The 15,024-nt window shown below is 37.6% G+C and overlaps 1 protein-coding gene across 1 annotated transcript in view; it reads right to left on the bottom strand.

Moving 5' to 3' along the window:
* The window catches only part of tgfbr2a (transforming growth factor beta receptor 2a), a 33,261-nt gene that overhangs the window by 5,784 nt on the left and 12,453 nt on the right, over nucleotides 1–15,024 (bottom strand). Inside the window, exons 4-5 of the mRNA XM_077549217.1 lie at nucleotides 13,795–14,567; nucleotides 10,971–11,112 (exon numbers count right to left, since the gene is read on the bottom strand). Coding sequence (XP_077405343.1) covers nucleotides 10,971–11,112; nucleotides 13,795–14,567 — 915 coding nt within the window. The remainder of the gene's footprint in view (nucleotides 1–10,970; nucleotides 11,113–13,794; nucleotides 14,568–15,024) is intronic.

The raw sequence follows: 15,024 nt of genomic DNA, 5'->3' as shown, positions 1-15,024 counted from the left end.
GTTGGACAAATATTACATTATGAATTCACATGAATAATGGAACGTATGGTGTTCCACAGGGTTCAATTCTAGGGCCTATGCAGTTTACATTATATCTGTTGCATTATAGTTTTGGAATTTTCATTTGAGTTTTTATTTCGTTTTGAGTTTTCTTTTTTAAATTTAGTTAGTTTTAATTAGTGTCTAATTAGGTTTAGTTATTTTAAAAAAATGATTAATTTTAGTTTAGTTTAGGGTTAGGTTTTAGTATTAGTTTTTTTTTAATGTGTATTACTTGTGCGCAATATTTAATAAACACCATGGAAAACTGAAAAAAGTAATGCATTTCTTATATAGCGTTGCATTTCGGCTGAGTTAAATGAAAAAGCCGCTGAGCCGTGCAATTGGAGCCAAAAGTCAAGCATGCAAAATTGTCGCCTAGGAGCAAAGCGTCATCTGAAGGTGCTTTTCCATTGGCTGCTGCTAGATGACATCACTTCTGTGTGACACTTCCAAACGTCCTTATTCCGGTTAATATTGACAAATATATACCTAAAAATACATTTACAATCATCCTCCTGTATTAAATTAATTACCAAAGACTAAAACAAAGGACATTTTCGTTAGCTTTGTAACATAAAATGTAGTTTCAGTTAGCTTTCGTTTTTTAAAAAGCATTTTTCATTTTATTTCGTTAACTAAATTACATTTTAGTGTTAGTTAACTATAACAACCTTGATGTGCTGCGCCTGGGTTCAATCTTAAGAAAATAGCTGTGGTTGTTTTAAAGTGCTCTATAAATACATAGTTGGGTTACTCTCCCTGTTCATTTTGTTCACCAGTAAACCCTATACATACTGTACGTCTGGAATTTGAAAATAAAAATCCTATAATAAACAGATGATGTCATTTATGTTCATACAGTCTATATATTTCCCACCACCTTGTTATCTTGTTGTGATTATTGACTGACCAGATGCACAGTAAACGGCGTCATTTGCAGTGGCAAGCCAAAACAAACCAGACATACAGTATGTGAAATGTTTACAGCACCGTTAACTTTTATTTGACAGTCTTGTTGATGTTCTCTTTAAGAGAAAAGTATTCTGCGCTGACAAAGCGGTGACTGATATGGTACAAGTCGGACTTGGTAATAGGATGACAATAATGTTGCCCATTTCCCAAAGTCTGTGTGAGTCATCCACTAATCCACTCCCGTCCTCCTCTGCTGCATTTCATTAAACTGTAGTGGCTGAGATACTTGTTTTGTATTCCTCACAGGTCAGAAAAGCCTTTTACACACACTGCATATATGCAAATTACATTACATAAGAACCCAATTTGCTCACACGATTTGTTCAAACATCAAAAACATGGACCGCGCCCCTCTCGCATACATTCCCGCCACGCCGCCAGGTCCTCGAACCCTGACAGCGTTGATGATCTGACATCTGGAATGCAGCTGCCCTAACCTCTCCTTCTCGTCTCGAGTCTGGCCCGATTTCTCCCTCCTGGGACTGGAGGCATTTGGCCGTCTCGTACTCCACCATTATCCCCCTCCAGGCCCCACCCGTCGCAGGAACGCCTTCATAGGCTTTCCAAGCCCTAAATCCGGACCGGCTAAATTATACAGGAGACATTTTGTAGGAAATAAAAAGGCTTCCACGCCAGCATTTCTGTCTCTCGTGGGACTGTTCATCATGTCGGATCCCTCAAACGCTTCCTCTGCCTCTACAAAGGCGGATATTTCATTTCGCTGTTGGGCGGAACAATAAATACAAAAATGTTTCACAAGAAACATTCCTTGAGGGTCAACAAGATAAATAAGTTAATAGTGCCACATTATATTGCTTCAGACAAAAACAACCACACCAGTGTCAGGAACGATACAAGATCATGAATTCAAAATGGATCCTGTAGAGTTGAATGCGGTGATTTCTAGCAGATTATCAGCAAACTGAAGCATGAACAAATAAAAAAAATAATAATCATGACATGCTGTCTTTCAGGGGTCTTTCTTAACTCATTTGCTCCCAAACTATTTTAAATATTACCATGCTCCCAAAGACATATTCATACGTTTTTTATGTGTATGTGTGTGTGTGTGTGTTTTTTTACGCTAGCGCATACAAAATGATTTGATGCAGGCTCTGAACTGAAGAGAATGCTTGAAGCACTGGCAGTTATTACAAAAACGGCCAGCAGGTGGTAGCAGAAAATAAGAGATCAACCAGGGCCATGTTGAAACAAAGCTCTTTCCCCCACTGTTTGAAACAGATTTGTGAATAATGCTGAAACTTAGCTATATTCTAATGCTAATTGCTATACTTTTTTTTCCTGATGAAAGAACAAGCTCTAATCTTTCTTTTGGTAGGTTCCATGTTCTATAAACCCTGCCACAGTTTGCCTTAAGCCCTGGTGCTAGCTAGCTAGCTAGCTTCCTAGCAGGTAAACCAGGCACCATGGGAGCTAGCTAGGGAGATAGCTAACTAGTAAGTAAAAACCCTGCCACAGTTTGCCTTTAGCCCCAGGTGCTAGCTAGCTAGCACTAGCTGTCCCTAGTTAGCTCCCATGGTGCTCGTTTAGCTGCTGGGGAGCTAGCAAGTTAGCTCCTGGGGCTAAAACCGAAGTGTGGAAGGGTTTTTACTTACTAGTTAGATAGCTCCCTAGCTAGCTCCCATGGTGCCTGGTTTACCTTCTAGGAAGCTAGCTAGCTAGCACCAGGGCTTAAGCCAAACTGTGGCAGGGTTTATACTTTCTGGACCTGGATTTCCCACCTCTGTCTATGTTTTTATAGCAATGGAAAATAATGTAAAACAGCCTGGAGCAAAGGGGGTTTCTTCAGTGAAAGTGGCTAGAAAATCAATGAGTTAAGAAGCACAGCGTCAGTGAAAACTTCAAATTTGAATGCCCTTGAGTTTCGGAATTATTCCAGCATGACTATACCTATGAGTTACAACAACAAAAAATCTCTGCTGTATGATATCACAAGTGATGTCAAGCAAGACTTCATACAATGAGCAATAAGGCATTAACTTTGGGTGTGTGTCTGTTTTGCAACATTTTTTACAAAAGAAGGTCCAGTCTCAAAACGAGTGTGTCGGTGGACTCTTTTCCAATTCTGTGCTTTTGTTGGGCATCACGATGTACATTACCTCTGATCAAAGTTGTGTATTTTATTAGGGCTGGGTATCGATTCAAATTTCCTCAATTGATTAAATTTTGATTCACAAGAGTTCAGTTCGATAAAAAATTTTCAGATTCGATTCTCTTCACTTCAATACGATATTGATTAATTATGGCACATCAATTCTTAAATATCAAGGACATGATAAAAACCTCCACAAACATTCAATTCCCCCAAAATTTTGCGGAGGAAGTAACTGGTTAAATTATTTAGTGTCTTACAATCGTTTAAGTGTTACACAAACAAAGACATGCATGGCAAGTTAATTAAACACTCCAAATTGTCCATAGGTGTGAATGTGAGTGTGGATGGTTGTTCGTCTCTGTGTGCTCTGCGAATGACTGGCAACCAGTTCAGGGTGTATCCCGGCTACTGCCCGAAGCCAGCTGGGATAGGCTTTTTAAACCCAACCCTATATTTTATATCAAATATAAGATCAGTGAGAATCAATTATTGAATTATTAACAGTCTTTAAAGAGTTTTTAGTGTCTCTCAAAAAAAAAGGAAAAAAAAGTTTTTGGTGTTTCAGTATTAACTCATTCAAACCCAAAAACGTATAAACAAGTTTTTTTTAAATACTTTGTCCTTCACTCCCAAAAACATAAAAAACATGAATAGGTTTAAAAAAATAAAAAACAACAACTGTCCTTCACTCCCCAAAATGTATTTATATGTTTTTTTTATGCTGGAGCATACAGGCTTTGATATAGCTTCTGACATGAAGAGGTCACTTGAAGCAATTGTAGTTATTACAAAAAGCGGCAGCAGAGTATAAGAGATCCGCCAGTGCCATGTTGCAACAAAGCTCTTTTTGCCAGTGTTTTCATGTGAATAATGATGAAACTTATCTATATTCTAATGCTAATTGCTGCAAAACGGAAACCGATAAAACTATACTTTTTTTCCCCCTGATGAACGAAGAGATTCTAATCTTTCTTTTGGTTGGTTCCATGTTTTTATAGCAATAGAACACAATGTGTCTGTGGGCCTTGCCAAATCAGTCAAAATCAAAGGCGCAAAATCGAGCGAAGGGTGGTGCTTCAGTGAAAATGGCTGGGTTAACAGTGATTCCTTTCTTTGCATGATTATTAAGAATGCTAAAATCCCTCAGAGGGGAAGTGAAGCCAAACATTTTCTGTTCTGTATGTGCCCCAAATAGTTTAAACATGGCATTCTGGTGAATATTGTGTTTGTGGAATATGAATTAAGCAACAAAATCCACTCGTTTTTAGCCAGCTCAGGGGGTGGTCATTTTGTCACTTGCTTTTGCCTGAAAATGACATCACAGTTGCTCAGCGCTCAGGTAACGACCAATCACGGCTATCTGTAGTCTGAGTTTGGTCATGTGATGTTCGTAAGCTGAGTTGTGATTGGTTGGTACCTGAGCCCTGAGCAACTGTGATGTCATTTTCAGTCGAAAGTGACAAAATGGCTGCCCCCTGAGATGGATAAAAACGAGTGGATTTTGTTGCTTAATTCCGCAAACTGTAAACTCTTTTGAAAGTTTTACTTATTTTGCTGTTTTTTGTTTGTTTGTTTTTTAGTTCAAGAAAAATAAGTCCGGGTTGGCTGTTTGACAGCCTGATGCCATCAACAGTTGAGTGTGTCCTTCGCGCCTGGCAGATCTCAGATCACACGAGCGGGGACAGAACGGCCATGTTGGCCGCCTGCCACGAGGCTCAGAGAGCTGATCCGACATCTGTCGCCTGCAGACGCACAACGCATGCGGGTGGCATTGGACACAGGTGGTATGCGCAACTTCCGTCGTTAAAATGTTGAGCTAGGGATGTGTTGCTCAACTTCTGTGTACGCCTGTGGACACATGTTCATACTCTGTCTGTCGTGAGTGCACAGTGACTCATTGATGTTTTTTGTTCAACCTCGCAGCTTGGGGAATTAAGTCTGTAAAAATCCCCTTTTTTGACTGATTCCTGAATGAATACCAAATCTCTGACAAGCCAATCACAGGCAGAGTAGGGCGGGTCATGCCAAGAAAAAGAATCCTTCAAATAGTGTGCTGAGCTGTGTCGGCGGGCTGGCTGGCATTTTAGCTCACATGAAGCGTCTGCGCTTCTAAACTGGAGACATTCTCATGGCATGGGTTCGTTCAAACCAGACTGTTTTTCACTATTTTAAATTTAAAAAATGTTTAAATGTTTGTCTCATGATACGTACATTTTACAATCATTCAAGGTTGCTTGTGTTACCAGTAATAACTACAGATTGTTCCTAATCAAGTCAGTTTTTTTTCTTCTTCTTGTGAGTAAGTACAAAACAGGATGTTTTTCTGGACTATTTAAAAAAGAAAAGAAAATAAGTATATTCATTTCTCCAGGGACCACCACACCACTGCACTTAATACTATTGAATAGGGCTGGGTACCGATTTTAATTTCCTCAATCAATTCCTTTTCACAAGAGTTGAGTTTGATTTGATTTTTTGCCCAATTTGATTCAATTCAATCAGAAATGAATTATGGAACAAACATTTTTCTTAAATATCGAGGACATTACTACAAACTCCACAAATATTTAATTCCCAAAACTCTACAAATATTAAAAATTCCCCAAACTCTAAAAATATTAAATTCCAAATTACATTTTACATAAACATTGACATCAGCAAGGATCAGATGAAAATATTTTCATAATTCAATTAGAGCTGTCAAAATTAATCGATGAATTGAAAAGTAATCTATTAAAAAATTAATCGGAAACTATTTTAATAATCGAGTAATCCTTTGGAGCCATCTTTTAAATGTAAAATTGTCAAAATCTTCTGATTAGAGTGTATCAACAGTAATTGTTCACTTATTTCTGTAGTGCTTCATGAAAGAAGACTGATTATCTTCTGTGTTTAAGCAAAATTTGCAAACATCTGTTTTTACTTTGGAAAACAATGACCGAACCGGTAACATAGTACAACATACTTTTTTTTTTAAATCACTATAACGAAATATGAAGTACAAAATAAACACTCATCACTGATTAATGAACAGTAGGGGGGGGGAGTAATACAATTAAAATGAATCAGATTAGTTGATTAAATAATCGATAGATTAATCGATTCTCAAAATATTCAATAGTGACAGCCCTAAATTCAATAATTATAAATATAATAAATTAAAAAGATTCTGAATTGTCTTAAAGTGTAATAAGTCAGGTCTTTCATAAATGTAAGAAAATACTTTAAAATTCATGTGAACAGTAAACTTCAAGAAAACGGTAAGATAAAAAATTTTTTTACTTTAAAATTCTATTTTCTTATGATTTTATGAACAAAAGAGATATTAAAATAATCAATTATTGGTTTGAATAATCAATACCAGGCTCGAAAAGAAAAATCTATTCGATTTGATTATTGGATTTTTGAAACCAAGCCCTACTATTGAAAGAATTTATGAGAGTTGTTTGGTACATGACTGCGTCCCAGTGCACAAAAACATGGCTGGACAAGTTTGCCGATCGTGATCTCAGCCCTTTCAAACATCTCGCAATGAGTCAGCTCGAAAAACACAGGCAGCTGTTAGTTATAAAAGCAGGATGAGTGCAATTTTTACAAGCGGTAAGGTGTTAACGGCCATTTGTCCCAATACGTGTGTGTGTAGCGTATAACGAAATATGCATGAACTAGCAAGCTGCCCAAGTCTGCCCTCAATTATTATTCTGGTTCTGCTTTCCATCTTGCTGAAAAACCTGTGTCTTGCCCTGCTTGTCAGACTGTGTTGGCATGAGTAAAGCTCTCGAGAGTGTTTCCATGCAGTGGGGGAGTCATTAACTGCTGCATCACCTGCCTCAGGGTAGGAAGTACTTGAGAGACAGAGTGCAAAGATACGTGAGGAAATATAGACAAGCTGCCAAGTTTAGTAGCGCAAAAATGACAGCGATATTCCAAGCAAGGACATGATGTGTTTAAATTTGTACAGAAATAATGCATCTTCCCTATAAATGCAAGTCCTAAACCGGAACAATGGATGAGTTGGAGAGGAAGTAAGAAATAAAAGATAGGGATGAGAATAGGATGTCAAACGAGTTAAAGTCATGCTCATGAGGAGATTTTTTAATAGGGAGTCGTCGAATTACGTCGTTTCGACTTTACGGCGCCCGTGCCTCGTCCGTAGCACAGCGTTCCCAGATTATTCGGATTTTTATTCTCCACACTTTTTTGCCGCGCAATAACTCCCACATAATACTTCCGATTTACACCGTTCAAAACAACTTGCTTCAATAATTCACGCCTTCTGGGGTATCTATCATCTGATTGCACACAATTTAACGTTAAATATCAACTTTTTCCAATGGGACTGACATTGAACTTTTTCTAAGTCCCACTTTCCACACCCGCTTCCATACATACTGATCATCATTACCAGCTTTCTGATACTGCTCAGTGGCGCAGTTGGTAAAGGAGGTCACGTTTTCGAATTGCAAATCTATCCATGGCAATTATGCACATGTACATGTATACCAACTGACTATCATTACTTCCACTTTCCATCTAAATGGATGGAGGGCAGTGCATGCGGCACTATTGAGTGATTTTTGTTGTTGCATTTTTCCATTGTCTATCACTAGTTCTACTTTTCTCATATAAATGTGCTTCACAAATTCACGCCTCCAGGGTTCAAGTATTCTTTTTATTCATTTATCTTTCAACTACAATTGATACTCTGTAATTTTCACATAATTTATCTTTCAATTTACTTCATAAGCATTCATTTTAGCATTCAGCTCTCAGTATTCTCATGCAATTTCTGCAGAAATTGGATTTAGTCTAGTTTCCCACAGTAATCACGTCATTTTAACCCCGGAGAACCCAAGAACCCTTTTCTTCTTTGGAAAATTATGAATTATACATTAAATGACTGCTATAAGTTCACTGAACACCAAAATATATGTTTTTTTAAATTTTAACCCTTTATTCCCTAATTTAGGATTAGGGCGAAATTTGACCCTTTTGGGATTTAAGGGTATCATTTCGAAAAATCTGAATAACAAAAACTGTCAGTAAACTATTTAGAATTTAAGAAAATAATCAATCAAATACACAGCTACATTGAACAATATAATTTTTTTGTTTTATTTGTTGCATTTTAGAACTGGATTTTGAATGTACAAACACACTTTGGCCAATGGAAACAAGAACACAGCGACAAAATCACTGCTGGAAAAAAAATAAAAGTCTTTGTTATTTGAGTAGCAGAATTGATAGGGGCCAAATTTGACCCTGTGGGTTCTCCAGGGTTTAAGTTATTTATAATTGTATTGTTGTTACATCATCATCATCACCATCAGGCATGTCGCATTTCCGTGTTTAGGTTTCCATTAGCTCCACTTTGCTGTCCGTCAGCAATGAACGGCCATGCGGAAACACAAAATATTGGTTCTGGCATCTTCCGGCTCGCGCGAATATGTTTTTTTTTTTAAAAACATTTTTTAAATTACTGTACACCAAGTATTCTGATGTAAATATCGACTTTAACTGTGAAATCCGACTTAAGTCGAAATTCTGGTTACATCGCCAACGTCCGAACGGTACTCGTCCCTGTATAGCCACTAGGCATCTGGTCAGTCACAACAAGCCTGTAGAGAGACACATGGCAACCGCAAATAAAGACATCTATACTTAAACAGTAGTTAAGTTGACACTAAAACTGTGCTTATTCAAAACAGGAAATGGTCGGTTTTATTTTCAAAGTATACCCACAGACCGTGCATATTCTTGTACTTGGGAAGGAAAAACAAGCGTGGGTCACTTTGGCCTGTTGGGCAACACGACTGAGCAATACACTTGCAGCATCCCCGTGGGGGAATGTGTGTGTGGGGCAAAACAGGAAAAGAGCTCAAGGAGGCGCGTTCATGCCCAAAGCTAGCTTTCAATCACTGCATTGACACAATGGAGACGGGAGCAGTCGCAGCAAAGAACAGGCCCGCAGAGACATTTAAGGGGAAGTGAAAACAAATGGCTGAGGTCTGACATGTGTGCTTCGCTCTCAGATAATCACTCATTTCTATTATTTGCACGTATCCTGACCTTGTTTTTGCAAATGGATGACAAACAGAAGTAACAGAGCAGAATGGAGTTTAATCCTTGAGACTGCCGCAAGATTCATTGTGGGTTTGACATTCTGGTTTTGTTCTCACATATTGTAGCACCGATGATACAGTTGACATCAGACTGTTCATAGTTACATTTACTGAACCTACTGTATTGTCCAGTTTGTGCTTAAACTGTTGGGTGCTGAGAACAGTAAGATTGCACACTTACGACGCTGTATTAGGGCCACGTATAAATTTATTTAAAAAATTGTAAAAAAAAACTCACAAATTTGAGGCTTTTTAAAGTGGCAGATTTGCGAGAAAAAAATGTGTACATTTGCGAGTTCATAAATTGGCAAATTTGCGAGTTTATAAAGTGGCAAATTTGTGAGAAAAGAACTATTAAATTTGCGAGTTTATAAAGTGGCAAATTTGGGAGAAAAATAATAATAAATTTGCGAGTTTATAAAGTGGCAAATTTGTGAGAAAAAAAACTATTAAATTTGCGAGTTTATAAAGTGGCAAATTTGGGAGAAAAATAATAATAAATTTGCGAGTTTATAAAGTGGCAAATTTGTGAGAAAAGAACTATTAAATTTGCGAGTTTATAAAGTGGCAAATTTGGGAGAAAAAAAACTATTAAATTTGCGAGTTTATGAAGTGTCAAATTTGCGATAGAAAAAAAAAAGTAAATTTGTGAGATTATAAAGTGGCAAATTTGCAGGAAAAAAATTGCAAGTTTGCCACTTTATAAAGTGGCAAATTTCCTACTTTAAAGTGGCAGATTTGCAAGACAAAACATGTAAATTTGCAAGTTACTAAAGTCGCAAATTTGCGAGAAAAAAACTTGTAAATTTGTGAATTTATAAAGTGGCAAATTTGCGACTTTATAAAGAGGCAACTTTGCGAGAAAAAAACTCAGAAACTTACAAGAAATACACGTAGGGTACTACTCGGATGTTTGTGTTAATACTTTCGGGTTTTCAAATAAGGAGATAGTAATTACTTTAGCATGATTAACCTTATGATGTTTGAAGCGTTGGCTACGGCCAGCGACAAAGACGCCTTGCTTTGCGAAGTTTCACACCATGAGGATCAAGTATTTAAGTTAATTTGTTAAAATAAATACTTACTTGTACATTTATGTTTCCAGAATGATTATTACACATTCATACACAGACATGTTGGTCGAATCTGCTGCTCGCTGTCATTCACTTGCATTTACTTAAAGTATGCTAGCTTCTGATTAGTTAGTGTTAGTGTTGTCGCTCTAGCTGTCGTGTATGACGAATAAAGAATAAATCAGTCTCCATCCTGTCATTTCATTTTATAAAAACAGTGTTCCATGAACCACCAACAAATCCTTATGTTAGCACCTGGTGGAGAAAAGCCAGTACCTCGTTCAGACTATAGCTACGCTACGGATTTCTTGCAAGTTTCTGAGTTTTTTTCCTCACAAATTTGCCACTTTATAAACACGCAAATTTACCACTTTATAAAGTCTCAAATTTACGATTTTTTTCTATCAAATTTGCCACTTAAAAAAGCCGCAAATTTGCATGTTTTTCTCAGAATATTAGACCCCTCTAAAAAATATATTTTTATACGTGGCCCTAATACGGCGTCGTACCCACGGATATAATGAATACCGGTATGTTAAATTAAACTAACACTGAAGAAGATTCTAACCTTGCTCTGTTTTGCAATCATAAAATAGCTCAGACAGAACGCAATCGCAATCTCGTCAGTATCTGCCGATATCTTACCTCCAATAGCCGTGCACCTGGAAATAATCTCCCACAATACAAGTGCCATGGAGTACACGTCGGCCTGTTTAAAGGATTCAATGTTTTCCAGGTTGATCCTGGACTCCAAGACCTCCGGTGCCATGTATCTGGCTGTTCCCACCTTAGAACAAAACACAACAATAAAAGGATTATACAAGATAATAATAAACTATAATATTATTAAACTAATAATAAAAAGTGTTATAATTGGTCAATTTTAACCTAACTTTTTTCTTCTTTTTTTTTTACTTTAATTTAATCCAGTTTAAAAAACAAACAAAACTAATTGAGATTCACGATCTCTTGCAAAAGTAACTTGCCGAAGAGGCAGCAGCAAATGAAGTTCACATGAGGTCCATTTAAAAGAGTTTGGAAAGACATACTGTAAGTCAGGAAGAGTTGCCACTCAAATAGGTTGATTGTGGTGAGAAAGACACAGGATATGTCCCTGATCTTAACCAATTGGTGTGGACTACGAACAAAATCCGGTTTACTGTCAGGTAGCGTGTAAACAGAACTTTTTCTGTCTAGCAAGTATGTGAATAGCACGTCATCTAACAGCATTTTGTTGTTTTTCAACTGAAGGAAGCTAATTAACTCAAGACCTCCTCATAAAGTCTACTTAGCTGTTAGGTGGCATACTTAAGCCTGGCAGCTTGTCCAGATAAGTAACAGTGATGCCACAGTTGTCTTGAAAACATAACATAGCTACTTTACTTATTACTTCCTTTAAAAAGTAATTAGTTAGAGTAGAAGTTACTTTAATAGTTACATTCAGCAGATAGACAACCCTATTTAATACAAAAATGTCACCTGGTTTTGCCACTTAATTTGAAGTAAAATTTTAACTGTAATATTTAAGAATAAAGCTTTTTGACTTTATAGAAAAAAATCGTTTTATGGATTTATTTGGCAACTTGTTAAAAAAAATCTAATTAAAAAAGGCAGTTTTTCTAGTTTTCAATTGACAAATACACTTTTAAATTAAAATACAAAATAAAGGCAGTCTTTATTTTTATTATTATTACTATTATTATTATTATTTAACTATTAAAGTTGTGCAGGCAAATCTCAAGATTTATAACGTAAAGTACATTGTTTATAAAAATAATTAAATTTGGGGACCTCCTGCAGTCACACAATCTGATATGACTTTCTCTTTAGGCTTGAATGTATAGTGTGCTGCAATCATGTTTTTTTGTTGTAAATTATTTTATTATTTAAATTATTAATTTTTTTAAATAAACCGTTACCAAATCTAGATCACACCGGTAGATGACACACCACATAGTTTTTGGCTAACACAAACCCAAAAGAGTGACTATTTCCAACTTGAAAACGCAAATCTCTCTGTTTACGTAGAATAGTATGAACACGTGATGAGTTGTCAACATTCTAAAAACTTAATTTTTAGAGCTAGATAATCGATTCTAATTTTGTCAATCGATTCGATTTCGATTCACTAGAGTTCAGCTTGATTCGATTTTCTTCTGATTCGATTAGATTCTCTTCACTCCGATATTGATTAATAATAGAATGTAAATTCTTCTTAAATGTCAAGGACTTGATAAACTCCACAAATATTAAATTCCAAAGTAAAATTTAACATGTGTTATAATCATTTAAGTGCTACATAAACATTGCAATCAGCAAGAATGAGATCAAAATATTTTCATAATTCTAATTCAATAATTGTAAATATAAATAAAAAAGATTTAGAATTCCCCCAACCCTTTAGAGCAGCAACGACTGTAACAAGGGACCGCCTTAAAATAAATAAAAAGAGAGGGCTCGACAGAATCAGGGTTTTTCCAGTGTACAAAAATCAGAGGCGGCCACCTCCACCTAATTTGCTCGCCAACTCCAGCCTGAACCACTGATATCGCTCAACACGGTGCTTCAGCTGTGTTGATTGAGCTCTGCAGGAACACATTTTAACTGCAGTTGCAGTGTTGCGCCATTATGGAGGCACTATATCAACAGCAGTGCACCGGAAAGACCTGAAGCAACAAACGGAGAAGAAGCTGCTTTTTTTTTTTAACTTTAAATGTACCGAAGAAGAAAGAGATCATGGAGCAACCGTTGTGCACGCCCATTTCCTGGTTGCGAGAGAGGCAGAGGTGACGCGCTCCAGCCATCGGCAAAGTTATAAAAACATAGTATATACAATAAACATAATAGTGCTTTACAGCAACGCTGAACTATATTTACAATTTAATATGTACTAGTGGATGAATTTTTAATGATTGCAGCTAAAAAAAATGGCAAAAATTAATGGCAACTTTGTACTCATATAATTTGTAATTTCAAGTCCCTGATCGTAAAATGGCTGCAGGAGGGCGGCCCATAATGGTCACCGACGCAAGTACTGATAACTTAAAATAGGACTGATATTGGCACAGATACTGATACCTGATATCAGTAGTCACCCATCACAGTCAGGGTGATACCACCTCTGCCTCAATTTGAGCCAGGAAAAACCCTGAGAATGTGCTTCAGAGTGGGTCGGAGATTGTAACTGTGCACATCTCGGTCTGTTCTCCTCGCGAGTAAAAATAATCTAAGTCTCGTCTTCCTTCTTCCTAAGGCTTGTAAAGGAAAATCGATTTGGTATCGATTATTGAATTTTTTAAACAGTAAATAGTCGATTTGCTTATTTTCTTACCTTGTTAAGAGAAATGGACCCATAAGGAAAATGGAACGAAACTCATTAACTCAGCTAAACCAGAGAAACTATAAGTGTGACTAAGAAGATGAGATCAATTATGTAAAATAGAACTCTGATTGAAAATGTAAAGGCTACCTGTCCACTGTTTGCCAGCTCATCCACAGACAGCGAATTGTCCAGCCGGAGCGCGAGTCCAAAGTCACACAGGCAGCAGGTCAGGTCACTCTTCACGAGTATGTTGGAGCTCTTAATGTCCCTGTGTGCGATCGGCACCTTGTAGCGGCCGCACGATGTGTGGTCACTGTGCAGATGAGCCAGTCCACTGGCAAGCGATCCTCCCAGTAACCACAAGTCGTGCCAGCTGATAATATGGTGGCTCAAGTATTCTTGGAGGTTGCCTCTTGGCTGGTACGCTGTGATCAGCCAGTACTGTCTCTGTGCCTTCCTCTCCTCGGCTGTCAGGAAGTGGAGCACATTTTCATGCCTCAAGTCGGCATCCGAGAAAATGTCCTTCTCGTTCTTCCAGGAGGCGTACTCCTCGTATGAGAAAATCTTCACCGCCACCGTCTCAAATCCCTGCTCGTTGCTGACCGACGAGCCCTGCTTCAGTTTGGCTTTGTAAACTTCCGCAAAGCGACCTTTCCCCACCTGGACGTCCAGTTCGATGGGCAACAACTCAGTATTGTGGTTGAGGTTGTTGGCGTGCGTCGAGCTGCTGTCGGAACCTTCGTCATCACCCATGATGGCGTGAGCGTCGCTGAAATCCAGAGGGGTGCCTTTCTTGCGTCTGGCATTGGCTCGCCGCTGGCGGTACACTCGATAACAGTAGAAGGAAGTAATGACCACTATCGCCATGATCAGAAGAGGAACCAGGCTTACTAGGATGACAGCAACCTGGGAATCCATGTCTGAAAGACACAAACAAAAACAAAATAAGGGCTGTGAAATTAACTCATTTGCTCCAAGAAACGTCTAAATACGTTCTATTTTAAATATTACCATGCTGCCAAAGACGTATTTATATGTTTTTTTTATGCTAGAGCATACAGAAGGCTTTAATGCAGCCTCTGAACTAAATAGAATGCTTGAAGCAATGGTAGTTATTACAAAAACAACCAGCAGGTGGCAACAGAGTATAAGAGATCAACCAGGGCCATGTTGCTAAAAAGCTCTTTTCCTCACTGTTTTAAACAGATTTGTGAATAATGATGAAACTTAGCTATATTCTACTGCTAATTGTAGCAATAATGGAAACATAGAAATATATTTTTTCCCTGATAAAAGAAGAGAGACTTATCATGCTTTTGGTAGGCTCCATGTTCAGAGGTGGCAAATCCAGGTCCAGAAAGTAAAAACGCTGCCACA

This window comes from Vanacampus margaritifer, chromosome 17 (assembly GCF_051991255.1).
Source record: "Vanacampus margaritifer isolate UIUO_Vmar chromosome 17, RoL_Vmar_1.0, whole genome shotgun sequence".
Classification (NCBI taxonomy): domain Eukaryota; kingdom Metazoa; phylum Chordata; class Actinopteri; order Syngnathiformes; family Syngnathidae; genus Vanacampus; species Vanacampus margaritifer.
Note: the sequence above shows the minus strand (reverse complement) of the source record. Positions and strands in the feature narration are given on the sequence as shown.